The following is a 21,785-nucleotide window of genomic DNA, read 5'->3' on the forward strand; positions in this document are numbered from 1 at the left end:
CCTATTCCAGATAATTTATCAATGTTAAACAATACAAGTCCCAGTACTGATGCCTGTGGTACTCTACTACATTTTATTTATTTTATATACTTATTTGTTTTTTTATTTATTTATAACACTTATAGCCCGCTGATCCACAGACCTCAGCAGGTTACAGTAAACAAGCATTATAGACATATATAATACAATTACAGGTAATAAATAAATGTCCCACTAACACCTTCTTTCGCAGCAGTCCCTCAGCAGGCCACGTGATTAGTGCGACCAGCCCACTGGGCAATGCTCAATCTCCCTAAAGGCCAGACCGCCTCTGGTTTCTGTGTTTTTTGATACTGCTCTCCTTTCAGCAATAATTCATAAAGTAGCATAGTGGCTGGAAAGTCACTTTGCTGAAATGTTCCCTCAAGTGCCATTATTTCCCCCTTGTGTTAGAGACACACAGTACTTGTGAATTTATTTTCCCTTCATACAGCTCTCTAAACTTCAGCCTTGGATGCCCACATCTTTACACATCTCATTCAGTGAGCTAATTAGAAGATTGGAGGGGTAATAAGGTGTGCATTGTGCTGCACCCAAATCCAATGATGCAAATATGAGAGAAAGTTGTTACAGGTGGAAGGTTCTAACACCAGACAGTATTGCTGAGCTGTTGCAAGTGGTATAGTCTATTTAGCATAGACTTTTATCTGTATTAAAATGTAGACTGCAGAAGTACTCAGTGTGTATTAAGCTCTCTGAGCTGCTGGAATATAGTGGTAGTTAGACGAAGGGTATCAATGGAAGGGGATATAGGGTTTGCTATACAGAACATGCATAATGGACTTTCCAGTAGTCCTCCACGCAAAAAAATTAATATACCTGTCAAAAGTTAGGTGCAGCGATGGATAAAATCAGCAAAGTGGGAAATTGCTTTATAGTACCAAGTGGGTACCTCAGGTTAGTTGTGAAATATTTGTTTGGTTTCAGGGGAAGTAATTTGCACTTATAACAAATAGAAAAGCTATTTCAATTGTATAATTGTATTCTTCCACTACCATCTTTTTACAGTACTTACAAAATAGTGTAGCACACTTAAGTAATTTTCAAAGGAGTTGTGCACATAAATGTAACCTACTATCATAGCAATTTTCAAAAGACATTTACTTGAGTAGTGTAAATCCTATGGACACTTCAATGGCAAGCCCACTTGAGTAAAGTGCATTTACACGTGTAAAAACCCAATTTTAAGCGTGAAAATGCCTTTTAAAATCAGGCCCTAATTCTATAAACATAACCAGTGAGTTCATGAATGGTAACGTGTTCATACTGTGAAGTCTTTTCTAATCATGTCAGTTTATATTCTGTAAAACTAAAAATCTGTACTAATGAAACTTTTCAAGAGGCATAATATGAAGAGCTAGTTGATTTTGACATGCCAGCTAATGAACATTTTTCTGTGGTACATAGCATCTGAACAGTTATGTAGGCAGCTTCCATAATTTCTATCTATATTACAGGTGTGAACATTGACATGGTGTATGACCCATATTCATGGAGTCCACAGGGTCTGCTGTGTGACAGCATATTTGATTGATTGAATGAATTTTAGTTGTGGAAAGCAAGCAGCTCAGAGAAGCATGAATAATCTGCATTAACTCTAAATAATGGTTCTGTCAGAGGTTTGGCATATCAACTGAAAACAGAGGAATTTTGATCAATTGTAATGCACAATGCTTACCATTGATTGATTTGCAAAGAATGAGTTGGGAATAATTCTGTCCACTTATTGCACATTTATTTTGATGTGATCAAACCTTAGTTGTACTGGAAACCAAGAACTATATGGAAACCCATCAATGTATAAGAAGAAAAGACAACCGTTAGTTATTGCATCATTTCATATGTTCGTTCACCAGAGGATTCAAGATATTTGGTCTCAGACTGTTATTCCACAAGAGGAAGTGCTCTCTTTATTACCATCTTCTGAAATTGAATAAGAGAAACTGAATACAAGCTATTGCCTCAAGAAAATGAAGTGTCAATGCCATGACCATCTAAATAGGATAGAAGTAACCTTTACTAATGCAAATTAAAACTGATTTATAAGACGTTAAAATACTGCTCATTCATACTAGGCATACCTTAAGACTCCGATCTGGATGTATCACAATTTTTTTTCAGTCCAATTTGTGATCCATTTTTTGTTTTTGGAACTGATTAATTTTTTGTCTCAGATTTCTACTGAAAATGTTACCAGCTCATTAAGATCCTGCCCCAATAGGGCTAAAGTTCAGTGAGCCATCATTTGTACATCCTGAGATATTTTCCCATTTTATTCCTCCTCCTCCCCATCCAGCCAAGCCATCCCAGTGATAGTCCTTTGAGAGACATGGACCATTTTTCTCTCTGAATCCTGAGATAAGTGTTGTTACTAAGCAGCCAGTAGATTTATTTATTATTTATTTATTTAATGGTTTTTCTATACCGCCGCTCATCAAAGATATCACGTCGGTGTACAAGGAACAAAAATACGCAATTGCGTGTACATATAACAGGATAATAATAGATGAATTCTAAATTACATTAAACAATATAAAACAGTAACAAGAACAAATTATTTAGCTAATAAAAAGATAATGTAAAACAATATAATATAGATAACTATAGCAGCATAACTAAATCTAAAATCAAAAAGTAATCTAAGGGGGAAAGTGGGGAGGGGAGATAAATGAAATGGGGAGGGAAAAGGAAGGGTCAGAAAAAAGGAGGGTCAGGAAGGAGTGGGTTATATACAAATATATAGAGGGCAAAATCAGAGGTTATAAACAGATAAACAGGTAAAAGGAATGAGTAGAGAGGGGCAAAGATAAAGTAAGGGTTGAAAGTAAAAGATTAGTAAAAAGATAGAGTGATATATAAAGTAGAGAGGAATAATAGAATGCGGTAAAGAATATTTAAGGGAAGGGTATTAGTTGAGAGAGTAGATAGATAAGTTGACAGACTAAAATGGGAGGGGAAAGAGATAAAGGTTAAGATGTTACAGTTGCACTATGGCTGGGATTCACACTGGGCCATTGAATAAAAATCTCGAGGGACAGATGTTAGATGGTGACATTTTCTCTTTCCTGGCTTTTGTGAGCATCCTAAATAGTTGGTTTGTCATTTAACTTTTGTTTTTCTTATTCAAGTGTTGAACCTAAACAATATATAATCACTATAACAAGAAGTACATGATTAGAATTTAAACTTTTTTTTTTCATTCGGCAGTTTTCTCCTCTTTTCGGATTCCATCTCAGTCAGAGCCAGGGCTGGAATCCTGTGCCATGAACCTTCATTCACAATTACCTGAGAATCTTTTCCCCTTATTTTTTATATCCCCTCCAGAGATGTGGATTTTCTGGAAAATTTTGAATAGAACATTTTTTTTCATGATTTCATGCTCATTTGCATAATCATTTTTTTCAGAAAATTTAACTCTGCAGGTTTTCCTGAAGCCTGAATTAATTTGTAATAATATTTGACCTACATATTTTTTTTTAAAAAAGCAAAACCATAGTAATTTCCAATATGGTATCATTTTCCAAATAGTTGAAGAGAAAAACTTGACGAAAGGGAAAAAAATTAATAAAATTATTTAATGTTTAAATGTTAGTAGTGAAACATTCAAAGCTTGAAATTGCCAAACTTGCTTGGCATCCATTCATTGTTGCTAATGAATTTTATGAAACAATTTTTAGACATGGGAAATTAAAGCTCCGGAATTTTTGCACTACATCTCTGACCCCCTTCGAACTTAAGTCCTGTCATCACAGCAACAGTTTTCAACTGTTGGGTGTAAGGTTCATGATTTGCAGGGTCCTTCTTGTAATCAAGCCTCTAGATCAGAAGTGTCCAAGTCCAGTCCTCAAGAACCACGAACAGGCCTTATTTTCAGGATATCCACAGAAAATATGTATGAGATATGCATTGCCTTGATTGTAGGCTATCCTGAAAACCAGGTTTGTTTGACTCTTAAGGACCAGAATTGGCCACCATTGCACTAAGTTTTTGCCTTTGCACAATGACTGTGACATTCTCTGCCCCCACTCCCATCCCCACTCTCATGAGTGTGAGCATTGCTTCTGCATCATCCCTGGCTGATATGGGGAGCAAAAGACTTGAGCCAGAAATCAAAGCCAGGTCTCTCCATATGGCAGTGAGCCACCAACGCTGGCTCAGAATTTTTTCATTGCGACTTCTGGCCTGTGATAGCACCCAATAAGAAAAAAGGTTCCATGCAAAGCTAATGTAGTATACTTTCCAGAACACGTGCACATGCACACTTATATGGATAAAAAAAAAACAAAAAACCCCTGTAAGGATATCCTTGGATTCCTGAATGTACTCAAAATTTGCTGAACATAGGAGATTAAACAAGTTATTAGACATACTAGATTTCAATTTAATAAAAATCCAGCCTTTATAATCCTTAAATACCTTTTGTATATGCCTTTCCTTCTTTAACTTCATGGTGAACATTTTTGTGAAATATTAAAAATTTAAAAAATTAGAAAAAAAGGGTTTGTAAATGCTCATTTTCATCCAGTGAAAAACAAAAGGGCAGTATCATTATGACAGACTGCATTTATTTTTTTATTTTATTTGCATATTAAACAATTATAAGAATCTTTCTTGCATTAGGAAACCATGAGGTTTACAGAAATAAGTAATAGCATATACATAATTTATTACAAATCCAAAATTAACCATCCCCCATACTTATAGGCAACATGGGGGAGAGACAATAAGAAAGTGAAGCAGTTATCCACTAAGAAAAATATGAAGAAAATAATGGACCCCCTGCTTTTTGTTTACTAATTATCATAGATTTTATGATGTCATTCCCAAAAGCCCCTTTAGTTGTTCCAGGTCTGTGAAAACATATTTTTCATTCATATAATTCACTATACATCTGCATGGGTATTTTAGGATAAAACTAACCCCCTTTGATAACAAATCCTGCCTAAGAGCTACACACTTTCTCCTACACAGTTGCGTATTTCTTGCAAGGTCAGGATATAACCATACTTTTTGTCCGTAAAATGTGAACAGTCTCGATCGGAAGAAGAATCTCATTACGGTATCTTTCGGAAATGAAAGCAAAAGTTATCAAGTGTGTGTCTCTCTTTTACTTCTAGTTCCATAGAACTTTGCAAAATTTCAGAGATATTCAATGATACTTGATCTGTGGGATTCTGTTCTTCCAAATTTTCCGGCTTTTTCATAAGATCTTTTTTTGACCCAATATAATACGCCTTAACAATAACTGAAGAACAAGTTGATGGTATTTTCAAGATATGTGTCATATTTTCTTTAAAAAGTCAACTGGGGAGAGTTGATCCAGCACAGGAAAGTTAAGCACGCTCAAATTCAGTGCACGAGCTGTATTCTCTAAATTTTCAATTTTTTGCAACATTTCTCCTTCTGACTGAATTTGATGCTGTTGAATCTTCTCTACTTTATTCAAACGTTCATCCACACTTGAAATTTTCCTTTCCTGTTCTCTCAAATTATCGGTGTTAGCTTTTAAAGACTTGTCTCAACCACAGCTTCTGTTAAAGATGTTATAGATGCTTCTAATTTCACAATTACATTCCATATAGAGTCCAATGTGATTATCGCAGGTTTGATAATTATATTTTTACGGACCTTGGGCTTTGCTCCCTAGTCTTGCTGGATATTCCGGCCAGAGTCCACAGCAGTTGGTGTGCTGGCTTCGAAAGGAATTTTAACAGCATTTCCAGCCAACCCTTGCACTAGGGCTGCCGGTTTTCCCTGCTGTTCCACTCCCTTCTCTGCTCGGAGCTCCAGCTCCTTCATCACCTTCCACTGAACTTCTGGCTCATTTGCAGCTCCCAGGTGTTCCTCCAATATTTCCCCTGGTCTCATCAGACCAGCTCTCGGCGGCGATGGTGTTACCGGCGCCCCGGGGCTTAATGATATTTCATCGACCAGGACGGGAGAGATCTGCTCCAAACCCTGCCTATCAGCGATCCTCTTGGTGGGTCTAGCAGGGGGTAAGCCGAAACACTTGTTGATACTTCTTTCTGACGCTTCGATTGTTGAGGAAACAGACAAGCTCTTCAGCTTTGCCTTTCTCTTTGTGTGAGGCATTCTCCGTCACCTTGGAAAGAATTTTGCAGCAAGGAAACTTGAAAAAGGTAAGAGTCGAGTGTTTGCAGTGCTCTCAGTAAGCGGCCATTTTGTCTCGACAGACTGCATTTAAATTGAAACAGGCTCAGACCCCTTTCACTCTATCCTTACAGGCCCCAACTCCTTTGCTGTCCCATTCCCCTCTACAGTGAACCCCTTCCACTGTAACCTATAAGTGGAGAGCTGGGGGGTTAGAGAATCTCTCTCTCATACAGCCCCCTACATAGGCTTCCTCTCTCTCTCTCTCCTGCACATACACTCTCCCTCTGCCCCTCTCACACACATACACAATCCCTCACATAGTCTCCCCCTCTCTCTGGCACTCACACTCGCCTTCAGCGCACATTACCACACTTCTCTCTCACACAGTTAAACGGGCGGGATTTTTGTCCCCTCCCCACCTAAGTCTTTGCTCTGCACTCACAAGAGCTTGCAAAGTTCCCACGCCGGTTGTGTCTGGGAGAGAGAGAGGAAAACACTCCATCCCCCCTCCCCCTCGCAAAGGGCAGGCGGCAGGTACTGCAACAGATTTGGGACACGTTGCCTAGCTTACTTTTCTCTTTTTGGCAGACCTGTGCCTTTAAGAAATCTGATCGGGGGCTTGAGAGGGAGGAGGGAGCAGGGTTCTGGCTTTAACTTTCGTGTCAGTGCTTTGCTGGGAGTAAGGGTGGAGCGATGCCCATGTAAACTCTTCGGGCTGACAGCAATGCCTACCCCCTCCTCCTCCCCCCCCCCCCCCCCCCCCCCCGCAGTTGCGGGATATTTACTTGGCTTCTCCTTATCTGGGGGGCGGGGGAGGAGGGCGAGCTGTTCTCTGTTCAGCTCTTTGCGCTTTGGCTGCTGCAGGCTGCAGCTGCTTGTGATCTCTTCACAGCTGCTTTCTACTGCATTTGCTCTGCTCCAGCCGTCCCAAATCCCTCCCCCCCCCCCCCCTTGCCCGGCAGTGGACGGCCTGGCTTGGCGACTTCTACCCTTTCCTCCTCCTGTGTGTAAATGTCCGGCAGTCTCTACTACCCCCCCCCCCCTTCCCCAGCGGGGGAGGAATGGGCTGAGCTGTTTCTCGGAGCGGCAACTCATCTGCCCTTTTCTCCTCCTCTCTGTGACACCCAGCACATAGCGCAGAGCTCAATGGTCCCCACATGCGAGATAGAGCTGCTCTCTACTGTGCATTTGCGGGCCGTGGGTCAGAGCCCATTTATATTGTAGATGCCGTGTGTTGCTTGTACGTCCAACAGATGGCGCTGTTTTTCCAAAAAAGCATGTTTTTACCTGTCACAGGTGTGACATCTATATAATATAGGTATATAAAACATGCGCGTATTCGAATGCAACGTTGTGTCAAAATTTCAAAGCAATCTGTGAAGAACTTTCGGAGATTTAAGATTTTGAACAAACAAACATTTACATTTTTATTTATATAGATGACACAAGGGAAAGATAAATCCTCTGTCTGAACAGAAATTGCCTAAATAGTAAACATCCCATAACAAAACACCAATTTTCAGCACTCAAACAGTAACCACCTTACCTAAGAAAAGGCAACACTGAAAATATTACACCAGGCCTTAAGACACCAATACACACCCCCTATTAGGACAGACCAAGACAGGCTGCTATAAAGCCTTACACAGAAACTACATTCCAGCAGAATACCTCACCTCAGTCACATGTGCAGACCCTCACCTAACCAAGAATAAAGAGACCATAAAGCATAACTAGACAAAAACTGAACTGGAAACCGCAACAAGCCAGAGAGAACATATGCACTGTAACAAAGGAAAAAGAGAAACTTCACCAGCCTTCAAAACAAATCAAGAAATATAAAATCAATAGCAGTAAAACCATACTAAATAAAAACAGATTTCGAAATAGCTGATGAATGGAATATCCAATAAATAACTCATATCAATAATTTCTAGATTCCAATAAAATATTTAAAAATAGCAGACACAATGACCAAATAACGAAAAATAAGGATAAAAAAATGCTTTGCTCTGCATTCCTAGGAACGTTTGATATCCAGGTGCCCTGAGATTATTTTGGTCGCTTGCAACTTTCTCCTCTCTCTTATCACACACCAACCTCTCTTTCACACTGGCTGTGAGTCACACACACATACACATGCTCGCTCTCAATCACGCACATGTACACATGTTTTTTCTCCCTAACTTATATAGGCTCTTAATCACACATTTACACACATGCTCTCTCTTTCACTTACACACAAGCTCTCAGTCACATATTCACATGCTCTCTCATCTACACTGACTTTGAATCACACAGACACATGCTTTCTCTCTTACTTATACACACAGGCTCTTAATCATACATGCACATGATCTCTCTCACTTACACATACAGGTTCTCAATTATACATTTACATTCATGCTCTCAATCACACACAAGCTCTCAATCACTTACATACATGCTGTATTATACACACACAGGATCTCAAACACATATGCTTGCTCGCTCACTCTCCCCCCACCAAACTAGCAGCAGCCTCCTCCACTTCCATCCTTTGTGGCAGAGGCAGCCCCCTCCACTTCCAGCCCTTGTGGCCGAGAGAGGGAGCTGCAGGGGCTGATGTTGCTCTTCTTTTGGTCCGTGCCGTTCTTCAGGCCACACCTCTCTTCTTCAGGCTGATGCTGCACGCACTAGCATGGTCTCTTCTTCAGGCCGATGCTGCATGCACTAGCATGGTCTCTTCTTCCCGCCTGCGTGGCTGCTGCATACCACTTTCTCTTCTGGGCCGCGGGGGGGGGGGGGGGTCGGAAGAAGAGACCCTACTGGTCCTGCTGACTCCAGCTCTCTTGCTGAGTTCCGCCCGGGCTATCAGCATTTTAAGTCCAGGTAGAGGATGAATTCCGGTTTTGCTGGGGCAGGGGGAGCAGCTGGGTCAGCGGAGAACCGGGAAGTGTGGCGACATAGCTGCGTGTTTGGCGACATACCAGTTGAGAACCGCTGTGCTTTGCTATCCCAGTAAATGTTGTATTAAATACCGCTCTGATAGTATATCTTTTTTTTTTTTTCTGAGCATCTTAGATCCTTCATTGATGGCATTAAAGTTTTAATATTGTCTCCAGCTTCCATTGTGGATCAGCAAGTTTGACTATAGTTAATTTACAGAAGATGTATATCATTATGGCCTTTCCTTATCTAGTTTAACCTTTGATTTTCCTCATTAATTTTCTTTGCCTCCCTTTTTATTTCCTTTATTGGTTAAATATCAACTGGATGATTGAATGCTTAATTTCTTTCTTTCTTTCATTGTTTTTCCATTAATTTTGCCATGCAAAGTAATGCTTATGTGCTTTGTTTATAAATGCTAATAAAAATTATGTGAATAAAAAATAGAATCATTAGAATTAGTTTCATCTTTCCTAGGAAATTATCTTTCGATGTTATCCAAATTCCTACTGTAAGTGAAGTTCAAAATCTGGGAGTCATTTCTGACGATGTACTTTCATTTAGACTTCATATAAAAGCGATTGTAAAGAGCTCCTTTTTCAAGTTGCTGATGCTTTGCAAATTGAAGCCATTTTTAAATTCAAGTGATTTTTATACCATTTTGCAAATTATGGTACTAACAGGGTTGGACTACTGTAATACAGTTTATTTGGGCTTTCCTTCATCTAAGTTATGAGCTTTACAAGTCAGAACTTGGCAGCTCGTATTCTTACAGGGTCCTGCCACTATGATCACATTATACCTATTATCCCAGGACAAGCAGGATGCTAGTCCTCACATATGGGTGACGTCATCAATGGAGCCCTAGTGTGGGAAAACTTCTGTCAAAGTTTCTAGAAACTTTTGACTGGCAGCCTGAGGCTACTGAGCATGCCCAGCATGCCATGATACTCTGTGCCACAGGGGTCTCACTTCAGTCTTCGTTTTTCCGCGCAGCTGGACAGCAGCACGGATACCGGAGCCCTCTGAGTTTACCTCAGCGATAATTACTAGTTACATTTTTCTCATTCTCTAGTAAGGGGTCTCAAAAATTTTCTCATTTTTCTCATTTCACCGGCTGGTGAATTAATTTTGCATCAGAAAACGCCATTAAATTTCCTGTCAGACGGCCGTCGATGTCAAAATGTCATCAGGATTCAAAAAATGCCCGACTTGCAACCGCACAATGTCTGTTACCGATCCGCACGAAGAGTGCGTTAGATGTCCCGGCGAAAAATATGACATTTCATCATGCGAGAAATGTCAAGAAATGACGCCAAAAGGCCGTAAGCTCCGCCAGGAGAAGATCCAACAGCTATTCAGTTTACAAGTAACTCCTTCTCCGGCCACTTCTTCAAAGTCTTCACCATCAGGAGTATCGAAAAAGGTATTGTTAAAAAAGCGCTGAACCGACGGTTCCGGAGATAAATCCTCTCCTACCCGGTCGACATCGTTGATACACTCGGCGGCAGACATAAGGCCTAGGCATAAACATTGCCACAGGCACGCCTCCGGCTTCACCGTTGGGATCTGGCCAAGGAGAACCGTTAGAGAAACGGCCTAAAATTACCATAGCCTCGATGCCTGAAGGGCCTACTCCGTTGACTCTTCCGCAACAGAAGGAGTCATCAATACCTCCACTGGTGACACCATCTTCATCGATACCGCAAGACTTCACAGCCTATATAAAAGAGGCAGTCTTAAAGGCGATCAAGGAACACTTGCCGGTGCCTCCACCGATGCCAGCGACATCGCTGATGCCGGTGACGTCCACCTTAACATCGACGTCACCAATGCCGGTACAATCGGTACCGATGTCTGTTACATTGACGATGACATTGATTCCGGGACATTTCCCGATGCCGGGCACCGTCCCAATGCCGACAACCGTCCCGAGACCAGGTATTCACCCAATACCGGCCACTGGGTCGATGCCACTCACTGCCATGTCTACAGCCACCATAGCAGTGCAAAGCCCCGTCCAGCTTCCGGGTTCATTCTTAGCTCCAGAACGGACGGCAACCTTAACCACGATGCCCTCATCGATGCCTACATTTTCATCGGGTACATCATCGATGTTTCCTGCACCTTTTCATCCAGCATCGACATACATACCTGCTATTGGTACTGAACAGTCATCAAGGGGAAAGACACCGATGTCATTGATGACAAAAACAAAATCTACGATGCCACTTCCTGCTGGAGTGGATATAGCATTTGAAGCAAGGTTATACTCAGTGCTTCAGAAAAAATATCAAGATCTGCTGGATTCCTTACCTTCAAACCCGGTGGAAGAGGAGGCTTCTTCCCAAGAACCCATCCCAGGGCCCTCTGGTGTACCTCCTCCACATCCAACTGGAAAACCAGGTCCCCATACTCCAGAATATGACTCATGGAGTGACACACAGTCTGACACCTCAGAAACTTTTATGTCTGACCCGTCTCCTCCACATCCAAGAAAGCAGTCTCCACCAGAAGACCTTACTTTTTCCTCTTTCATTCAAGAGATGGCCGACTCTATTCCATTTAAGTTAGTCTGAGCAGGATCTACGCCACCAAACTCTTGAGGTACTACAATTTGTAGACCCCCCCCCCCCCCCAAGCAAGTCATGGCAATACCTATCCATGATATTCTTCTCCAACATCAGCAAAGAATGTGGGAACATCCTTGCTCTGTTCTTCCCATCAATAAAAGAATGGACTCCACCTATTTAGTCCAACCTGCACCGGGTTTCCAAAAATCCCAACTCCCACATTCTTCTGTGGTTGTAGAGTCAGCACAGAAGAAAGCGAAAAGATCAAGAGTGCATTCCTCTAATCCTCCAGGGAAAGATAATAGGTTCTTGGACACGTTTGGACGTAAGGTATTTCAAGGTGCAATCCTCAACTCTAGAATTGCAGCCTACCAATTGTACATCACACAGTACCAAAGGAACCTATGGAAGCAGATGGAGGAATTTATACCATCTTTACCCCAGGAATTCAGAGAGCCAGCACAAAATCTAATTCATAAAGCTTTTGAGGCGGGGAAACATGAAGTGAGAGCTGCCTATGACTCATTTGAGACAGCCTCAAGAGTGGCAGCTTCTGGTATAAGCGCTAGGAGGTGGGCCTGGCTAAAGGCATCAGACCTCAGGACAGAGGTCCAAGAGAAATTAGTAGACCTACCCTGCGCAGGAGATAACTTATTTGGAGCAAAAGTTCAAGAAGCGGTCTCTCAACTAAAAGAACATACTGAGACCTTAAGACAGTTATCTTCCATGCCTCATGATACCACTACCCACGCTGTATGTCTGACCCAGCGGAGGGATATTCGCAGGCCCTATTACCGTCCGAAAAGATGATATCCTCCTGCAACTAGGCCTCGCCAAGCAAGATCCCAGCACAGGACACAACCTCGCCAACAAAGAACAACCAGACCTGCACCTGCCACTCAAACAGGTCCCACGGGTAATTTTTTAAAACATCTCCAGAGAACTCGGCCAATCTCTGAATCCTCAGCCAGAGCTACCTGTGGGGGGAAGATTATCCAACTTTTACAACACATGGAAAACTATAACAATGAATCAATGGGTTCTTTCCATCATATCTCACGGGTACAAGCTCAATTTCCTAGCAGTACCTACAGAGCTTCAAGCACCTCGGATTCCTCCCAACAGAAATCACATTATTCAACTACAAATAGAATTATCCACCCTTCTGAAATCCAGGGCCATAGAACCAGTGCCCCAGTCTCAGCAGGGCAGAGGATTCTACTCTCGATATTTCCTCATTCCAAAGAAAACAGGAGGCCTACGGCCCATCCTAGACCTCAGAAATCTAAACAAATTTCTAAAAAAGGAAAAGTTCAGAATGGTCTCTCTAGGTACCATGCTTCCACTCCTCCAAAAAGAAGAATGGCTTTGTTCTCTGGACCTTCAAGATGCATATGCTCACATCCCAATATTTCCTCCTCACCGCAAGTATCTGCGTTTCATGGTGGGTCATCAACATTTCCAATACAGAGTACTGCCCTTCGGACTCGCCTCTGCTCCCAGAGTATTCACAAAATGTCTGGCAGTAATAGCAGCACCAGAAATTAACTAGCTAATATTGTGGCATCTGAATAGAACTTGTGATCTCAATTTTGACCAGTGATTGTACCAACACGGCTTAAAAATATTTTCTGCTCATTGACAGAATTATCTTGCCGGTGCTGAGGTCTAATCTATCCTTAAATAAAATACATAACAAAATAACAAAAAATAAAATATCAATAATAAGTTTAAGGTTTGAATAAAAATTGTTTTTTTAGTTTTGATAATAAAAGATAATAACTTTGAGATCACAAGTTCTATTCAGATGCCACAATATTAGCTAGTTAATTTCTGGTGGTTAATATATTATACTAGCTTATTCCCTGATTTTTTGGTGAGTAATAGCAGCACACCTACACAAGCAAGGTGTTCATGTCTTCCCATACCTAGACGACTGGCTCATCGGGAGTCAATCTCAATAAGGAGCAATAACTTCTCTCAACCAAACAATTGCTCTACTTCACTCCATGGGATTTCTTATCAATTATCAAAAGTCCCATCTCACACCATCTCACTTGCTCCAATTCATAGGAGCAGAGCTGAACACCATCCTTGCAAAGGCTTTTCTACCCGAGGATCGAGCAGAAACATTGGCCTTCCTAGCAAATTCGATTCTCTCAAACACGCAGACAACAGCTCATCAGTTTCTAACCTTACTAGGCCACATAGCCTCCACAGTTCATGTCACTCCTATGGTGAGACTAGCCATGAGAGTAACCCAATGGACTTTAAGATCACAATGGATCCAAGCCATTCAACCGCTGCATTCTCCAATTCAAGTAACCCACCAACTACGCTCTTCTCTCCTTTGGATCAACACAGACAACTTGTGCAAGGGCCTACCCTTCCAACAACCAGTTCCACAGATTACTTTAACTACAGATGCATCCATCTTGGGTTGGGGAGCTCACATAGACAATCTCCAAACTCAAGGAACTTGGACAAAGCTCGAAGCAACATTTCAAATCAATTTCCTGGAACTTCGAGCTATACGTTATGCGCTGCATGCGTTCAAGGACTGCCTTTCACACAAGACTGTTCTGATCCAAACAGACAACACAGTAGCCATGTGGTACATCAACAAACAAGGAGGTACGGGCTCGTATCTCCTTTGTCAAGAAGCTGCACAGATTTGGGGCTGGGCCCTGAACCACTCAGTGTTCCTCCGGGCCACTTATCTGGCAGGCATACACAATGTAGTAGCAGATCGAATCAGTCGTCAGTTCCAACCACACGAGTGGTCCCTGGATCCTTCAGTAGCGACCAAGATATTCCAACGTTGGGGACATCCAACAATAGACCTTTTTGCGTCACATCTGAATCACAAAGTGGACAAGTTCTGTTCTCTACACAAACAGAAGAATCAGCCAACCAAGGACGCCTTCGCTCACCCTTGGAACTCAGGCCTGCTATACGCGTATACTCCAATACCGCTCATAACCAAAACTCTAGTGAAGCTACAACAGGACAAGGGGTCCATGATACTCATAGCCCCATACTGGCCTCGTCAAGTATGGTTTCCCACACTTCTAGATCTCTCGATCAGGGATCCCATTCGCCTGGGAGTAGCTCCCACTCTCATAACTCAGGATCAGGGTCGGTTGCGCCATTCCAACCTCCAATCCCTATCCCTGACAGCATGGATGTTGAAAGCTTAATCTTACAACCACTCAATCTTTCAACTCATATCTCCCAAGTGCTTATAGCTTCACGTAAACCTTCCACTCGAAAGAATTACGCTTCCAAATGGAAAAGATTCACCTTGTGGTGCAAGCAAAACATTGATCCCTTCACTTGCACCATTACCTCGCTACTGGACTACTTATACCATCTTTCAGACTCTGGTCTTCAGACTTCATCTGTAAGAGTCCATTTAAGTGCAATCTCAGCTTACCATAACAAGGTGGGAGATGCACCAATTTCCACACAACCTCTCGTCAGCAGGTTTATGAGAGGCTTAACTCAACTCAAACCACCAATTCGACCTCCAGTCACAGAATGGGACTTGAATCTGTATTAACAAGACTTATGCGTTCTCCTTTCGAACCCATAGACTCCTGTGATCTTAAATTTCTCACATGGAAGACTATCTTCCTCATAGCCATTACATCGGCTAGAAGAGTTAGTGAATTACAAGCACTGGTCACGTACGCACCCTACACAAGGTTCCTACATGACAGAGTGGTCCTCCGTACGCATCCAAAATTCCTTCCCAAAGTAGTCACAGAATTCCACTTGAATCAATCCATAGTTTTACCCACATTCTTTCCAAGACCTCACTCACATCAAGGAGAATCAGCCTTACATACCTTGGACTGTAAACGTGCGCTATCCTTTTACTTAAACCGCACTGAAACATACAGAAAATCAAATCAACTTTTTGTTTCTTATGATCCAAACAAACCTGGTAAAACAGTGGGTAAACATACTCTATCCAATTGGCTAACAGTTTTGCTATGAAAAAGCAGGCCTTCCTCTCCAAGGGCGAGTAAAGGCACACTCCGTAAGAGCAATGTCAACCTCAGTAGCACACTTCCGTTCAGTGCCAATCCTTGACATATGTAAAGCAGCAACATGGACTTCTCTTCACACTTTTGCAGCTCATTACTGCTTGGACAAGCAAGGAAGACTAGATTCGGCCTAGGACAATCTGCTTAAAGAACTTGTTTCCAGTATAATCCCAACTCCTTCTACAACCAATCTACTGTGATCTTCGGCTGACTCATTTCCACAACAACACATCACTGTTGCCTTCATATTAAATGACTCAGCCTCTAGCTTGCTAATCACCCATATGTGAGGACTAGCATCCTGCTTGTCCTGGGATAAAGCAAAATTGCTTACCTTGTAATAGGTGTTATCCCAGGACAGCAGGATGTAGTCCTCACGAAACCCACCCGCCACCCCGCGGAGTTGGGCCTACTTATTTTTCTAAATGTATTTGCTAACGCTTATTGCTACATACGAGACTGAAGTGAGACCTCTGTAGCACAGAGTATCATGGCATGCTGGGCATGCTCAGTAGCCTCAGGCTGCCAGTCAAAAGTTTCTAGAAACTTTGACAGAAGTTTTCCCGCACTAGGGCTCCGTTGATGACGTCACCCATATGTGAGGACTACATCCTGCTGTCCTGGGATAACACCTATTACAAGGTAAGCAATTTTGCTTTCTCAGTTCATTACGTTGATTATTGAATAAATAGGTTTAAGCTATCAGTTTATAGAGCTATGAATAATGAGGCTCCTCAATGTATTAGTTTGCTACTGAAAATATATTGGCTTGAGAGAAATTTAAGATCCCTGGGGCAATGTGGGTTTAGATTCCAGAGTAGTACTGAAACCTTGTTGGATTCCTTAAATAACTGTGCTAAACGTTTTGGATGTTGGGGCAATGTGATTGCAGTTTGTTTAGATATAAGCTCTTCTTTTGATTCAGTTAATCACAAGGTTTTATTAACCAGGTTATCTGAAATAGGGTTAGGAGGAAAGGTACTCACTCAAGTGTTTTGGTTCTTTTTTTATTAAATAGGAAACAGCATGTTAAGATCAGGAATGTGGTATTTAAATTGGTTTTTCTCTCAATATAGGATTCCCTCAGGGTTCAGTATTGTCCTCTACATTTTTAAATATTTACATGTCCCCATGTTGTACCTTTCTTGAGGATTTTAGGATGAATTTTAAATTATATGCAGACGTTATACAGTTGTATTTCCCAGTCATCAACAATCTAGAATCTGTTTTAACCAAAATTTATTCTTGTCTGCTGTCAGTACATGATTGGTTGTCTAAAAATAGTTTGGTTCTAAATGTTGGTAAAACAGAGACCCTCTGGATCTCTAGGTGGCCCAAGGCCTACCAGAGTGGCAGGGATTAATTTTAAATGGAAAGCAGTATCTTTTGCCGAAAAAGTCTGCAATTTAGGCTTTCTTTTTTATTCTGAATTGAAATAGGATTATCAGTTGCGTGCCATTGTTTCTTCTGGTTATTTTAAATTGAGACAGTTGGGGAATCTAAAGTTTTTGGTAGGTAGATCTTATTTTCATACTTTAATCCAGACTTTTATACTAACTACAGTTGATTACTCTAATTCCCTATATGTTGGCTCTGTGTATTCATGCCCTGCAATTATTGTAGACCTCAGCAGCCAAGTTGGTCTTGGGTGCATCCCCTAGAAACCATGTGACCCCTTTGTTATTTCAACTGTACTGGTTACCACTGGATCAACATTTGAGTTTTAAAGCATTTACTCTTGTCTACACAGCCTGCACAATATTGTGCCTAGTTACCTAACAGATTTATTTTCTGTATATACTCCAAGAAGATCTCTACCTTCTATTAATAACTGTTTGCTAGATGTTCTAACATTTAAGGTAGTTCGTATCCAAGATATTAGGAAATGGGCTCTATCTGTCATAGGGCCAACTTTATGGAATGATATCCCGTTGGAAATCAGGAATATTCAAGAGGTTAAAATGTTTAGAAAACAACTCAGTGTTTTTATTTAGTTATTTATTTATTTATTTATTTGTCGAGTTCTATATACCATCATTCGGTATCGCCATCACAACGGTTTACAAGTTTCACAGAAAGATATCTTTATGTTGAAGTTTGGTATTGAGGAAGCCTTTTGGTAGGTGTTACCTAAGTATTTGGGGGAGTTTTTTCCTATTTTAATCTGTTCTGTCTTGTAGTATGTTTTATTTGTTTTATTGCTATATTTGTTGGCTGTAAATAGTTTAGCATAACTGTATTAATATAGGCAAACTATAAATATTTTAATAAATGTCTCCTAGACCAGTGGTTCTCAACCTCTTTTGTATCAAAACGTCTGAGAGATGATGCTCATGACCATCATGGGACTAAATATAAATATATGCTCTGCATCCACAGGAATCTCCCGCTTCCTAACGAGTGCAGAGCAGAACTAAGACATTTCCCTGTACAACTCCCCATACAAAAAAGATTCTGGTGTCATCTCAATAACAGCATCACAAACTCCCTTTACTACTAGGTGCATTGTAAAATAATACAAAACCTGGGGGAACCCCCCCCCCCCCACTTTGTACATGTCTATCAAACCTGCCATATTGCAGTAGCACTAACTCCAAGAAATGAAACTGCAATAGCCCTACCCATGAAAAGGCAGCAGTTCACCACCAGTGCAAAATCATATTGAGAAAATACAACAAATAAGGCTGATACAAATCCCTACTTGCTAGTAAAGTACCTAATCTCAGTCACACACATACAGAAAACAGATAGATATACCTTCTCATAATATAGAATAAAATACCACAAATTACAAATGCGGAAACAAAAACTGGGATGGAAACCCCAAGAAGACCTTTTGCATGCAGTGTAAAACTGGAGAACTAGAAACGGAAATATATTTCCTCCTACACTAAGCAAAGTTCAAAGGTAAAAGAAATGCATATTCTCAAAACTGACATATTATGTATCTTGTACCCAGTCACTCCCCTCCATGCCCCCATCAACCCTCTCTTTTCCAGTTACTCAGTCGTCCCTTCACATGCTCATATCCCTGTCCATTTCCGACATCCCCCACCCCTGCATCTTCTTTCCTGTGCTACCTCTGTCCCCTGCTCAACTCTTTCTGCCCTTCCCTCTCCCCTTCCTTACCCCCTCATACCTGACCACTTCTTTCCCACCCCTTCCTGCTCAGCATTCCCTGACCTCCCCTCTCCCCCAACCCAGCAGGCCCCAAACCTCCATCTTTCCTTCCACTTCCATCTCTCCTCCCTGCCCAGCAGCCCCCAGCCCCTTTTTCCTCCATCTATCCTTACCCAGCAACCCAACCTCCTTCCCCCACCCCTTCCTACCCAGCAGACTCCTGACTATCTCCCAAGGCCTTCCTGCCCAGCGCATTTCCCTCTTCCTGGCTCCCGGCCAGCATAAACCTTCAGTCCAATCCAGAGTCTCCCTCCTGCTGTATCAGCAGCAGATGAGGGCAAAAAGATCTGAGGAGAGGAAGATGATGAGGCAACAGCAGCAGAAGTCAGCAGTGGATCTATAAGAGCACGCACCTCTTCCTCATGCTCCTGCTTTAATGTCCAGACCCCATGGGGTGAAGAGAGCATCAGCAGCCTCACTGCCAGGCCAGGCAGAGGAAGATAAAGTTGGTGTCCTGCCAGGCCCATATGAACAGGAATTGGTGATATCTCACTCTGATCTGGTGAAAGAGAAGGGAATAACCTCCCACTGGGCCAGGAAGAGGAGAAGGAAGCAAGAGCAGCTTCTTTGCATACCCAATAAAGGAGAAATCAGCCAACTCCTATCCGGACTGATGAGGAAAGGGCAGCCTTCTGCTGGGTCTGTGACACACCTTCCGTGTTCTCGCCACACACTCGTGTGTCCTGACACACCTTTTGAGAACCACTGTCCTGGACATTCTCTCAGTACATTTAGTAAGGCTTGCTGACTTGGGTGGAAAGATGTTTGCAATGATAGGACCCATTCTGTGGAATAATTTACCAGAGCCTCTTTGGAAGAAATCATGTTTCAAATTCTTCAAAAAGAAACTGAAGACAAACTTCTTTGAAAAAGCTTTTTCTAAAATTTGCAAGTAGTCACCTGACTGTGGCTTGGCTCAATTTGTGCACAGTGTGATTTGTTCAGTTATGTTTGTTTTAAATGTTAATCTTTTTATAAATGTATTATTAGCTGCTTAGAATTTCAGGTAATGCAACCTATAAATGTTTTAACAAATAAAATGTTATTGAACTCCTTGCTTTAGGGGCAGTGGTTTGTGTGGTTGCTATCAGGTATCTTAAAATTACAACATGATAGAATTGTTACTGAGAAAAAAAAAGTATCCTTTTTTTTTTTTTTTGCTTTTTGTGTCACAAGATTTCAAGAAACAGTGCTTTGCATGCATATGCTTTGTAGTTTGGTCTGTTTATCTCTATCCAGTGGATCATCATGATCTATGTATTTGACACTAAAACGGTGAAGTCTACCATTGTTGAATATCTACTTCTCTGGTTTGTATGAAGTATTTGGAAAAAAAATCTCAGCTTTTGTAGGCATAGTTCAGTAAATCATGTCAACATTTTTACCTGAAGACAAGTCAGATGTTAAAACCTTAAATCTGTGCAAAAGATGAGCAAATGCATTTGCATTTTAAAATCTTGATGTGTAGGGCACTAGTTGCCTAATATTGTTTGCTTTGGATATATGTTGTGTTCCCACCTTCAGATTTTCTAATGTTTATAAATCCGCAATGCTTGCTTACAGAGGTGTGCTCCAGCATCAATTCGCCTTATGGACAATGCCCAGTTTCAGTTTGGTAAGTTGCCGTCATTGGTCTTAAGTATACTATTAATCTTTCTGCATTAATATAAATATTTTCACTTTCTTATAATATTGCTGTGGAAATTCTTGATATACTACATACAAGAATATTTACATGGAAACTTTTCTTTACCCCTGACATTCTAATACCAGCAAATTGTTTTTAGTGAGCTAAGCTGGAAAACAAAATAGTCTTTCAGATCCCAACTTTTGGTTCTGCTTTTATAAAATTCCTTAGATATTGCTTTAAGCTTTTGAAAACTCTTTTGCTTAACTGATGTATGAATTTAAGAATATCAGGATGCTGTTTTGCTAATCTTTATCAGAAACCTCATGTATGTCTTGCACATTTATATGTATGTAAAATATGAATAATGAACCAAGGACAGGGAGGCAGAGCCAAGAAACAGAAAAGTTGATATTTTGAGGACTCTGACTAGAACTGCTATTTTAACAATATATAGCACTTCTTTTGGTTAAATAATTTTCCAGAGATCACACTGGTGGTCATGTGCCCTGTTGCCTGGCAAGTGAAAAAGCTTCCTAGGTTTAGCTGACAATTTGTTTCTTTCCATCCATTGCATAACATGGCATGTCTCCTGTTAGCTTTGATTTCTTTTCTAGGCTTCTGGATATTGAAAGCCAATACAAAACAAAAAGGCAATTTTTTAGCATCCAGTCAGATGAATCCAGAACAAGTGGGTTATGCACCTCTACCAGCAGATGGAGTCGGAGCAAACTGACGTCAAAGTATATATACCCTTGTAGTGACATCGGTCTGCCAGTATTGTCCGTCTTTAGCAGATGGTGGACGTACATCTTCCCCACTGGGGATTGCTTCATTTTTAAGAAAAGGAGAATTAAGGAAATAAATTTGCCCCGCTTTCCTGCGGTGATACCAAATGGTCCCTCCCACAGTTGAGAATTCCTGAGGTGATTTCCGTGGTCCCGCAGACGAGTGTCTTGGTCTGTTAGCTGATTTTCAGCTGGTGTGGTCTTAGCTGCTTGAGATGCTGAAAGGCAGCAGGTGCAGGAAGCAGAGCATGGCGGTGATGTACATGCCCTCTCCCCCCCCCCCCTTCCCCCCCTGCAACCAGAGACAATTTCTGTACTCAGCCAGGTAAGGCTGAGCTCTGGTAAGTTTGAAAAAAAAAAAAAAGAGCAACAAAGACTTAGGTTCTTTGTTGTGTAGGGCTTCCTCCTTTCCTGGTCTCCATGCTCTGCGCACCATTCTGACATTTTGTCCCGCTCCGTGGGAGGGTCGAGGGACGTGGGCAGC

At 41.5% G+C, this 21,785-nt stretch overlaps 1 protein-coding gene across 1 annotated transcript in view; it reads left to right on the forward strand.

The window, feature by feature from the left end:
• The window catches only part of AGPS (alkylglycerone phosphate synthase), a 394,780-nt gene that overhangs the window by 234,062 nt on the left and 138,933 nt on the right, over positions 1–21,785 (forward strand). Inside the window, exon 12 of the mRNA XM_029605879.1 lies at positions 20,450–20,501. Within this exon, the coding sequence (XP_029461739.1) occupies positions 20,450–20,501 (52 nt within the window). The remainder of the gene's footprint in view (positions 1–20,449; positions 20,502–21,785) is intronic.

The sequence above is a fragment of the Rhinatrema bivittatum genome, chromosome 6, assembly GCF_901001135.1.
Source record: "Rhinatrema bivittatum chromosome 6, aRhiBiv1.1, whole genome shotgun sequence".
Lineage (NCBI taxonomy): Eukaryota > Metazoa > Chordata > Amphibia > Gymnophiona > Rhinatrematidae > Rhinatrema > Rhinatrema bivittatum.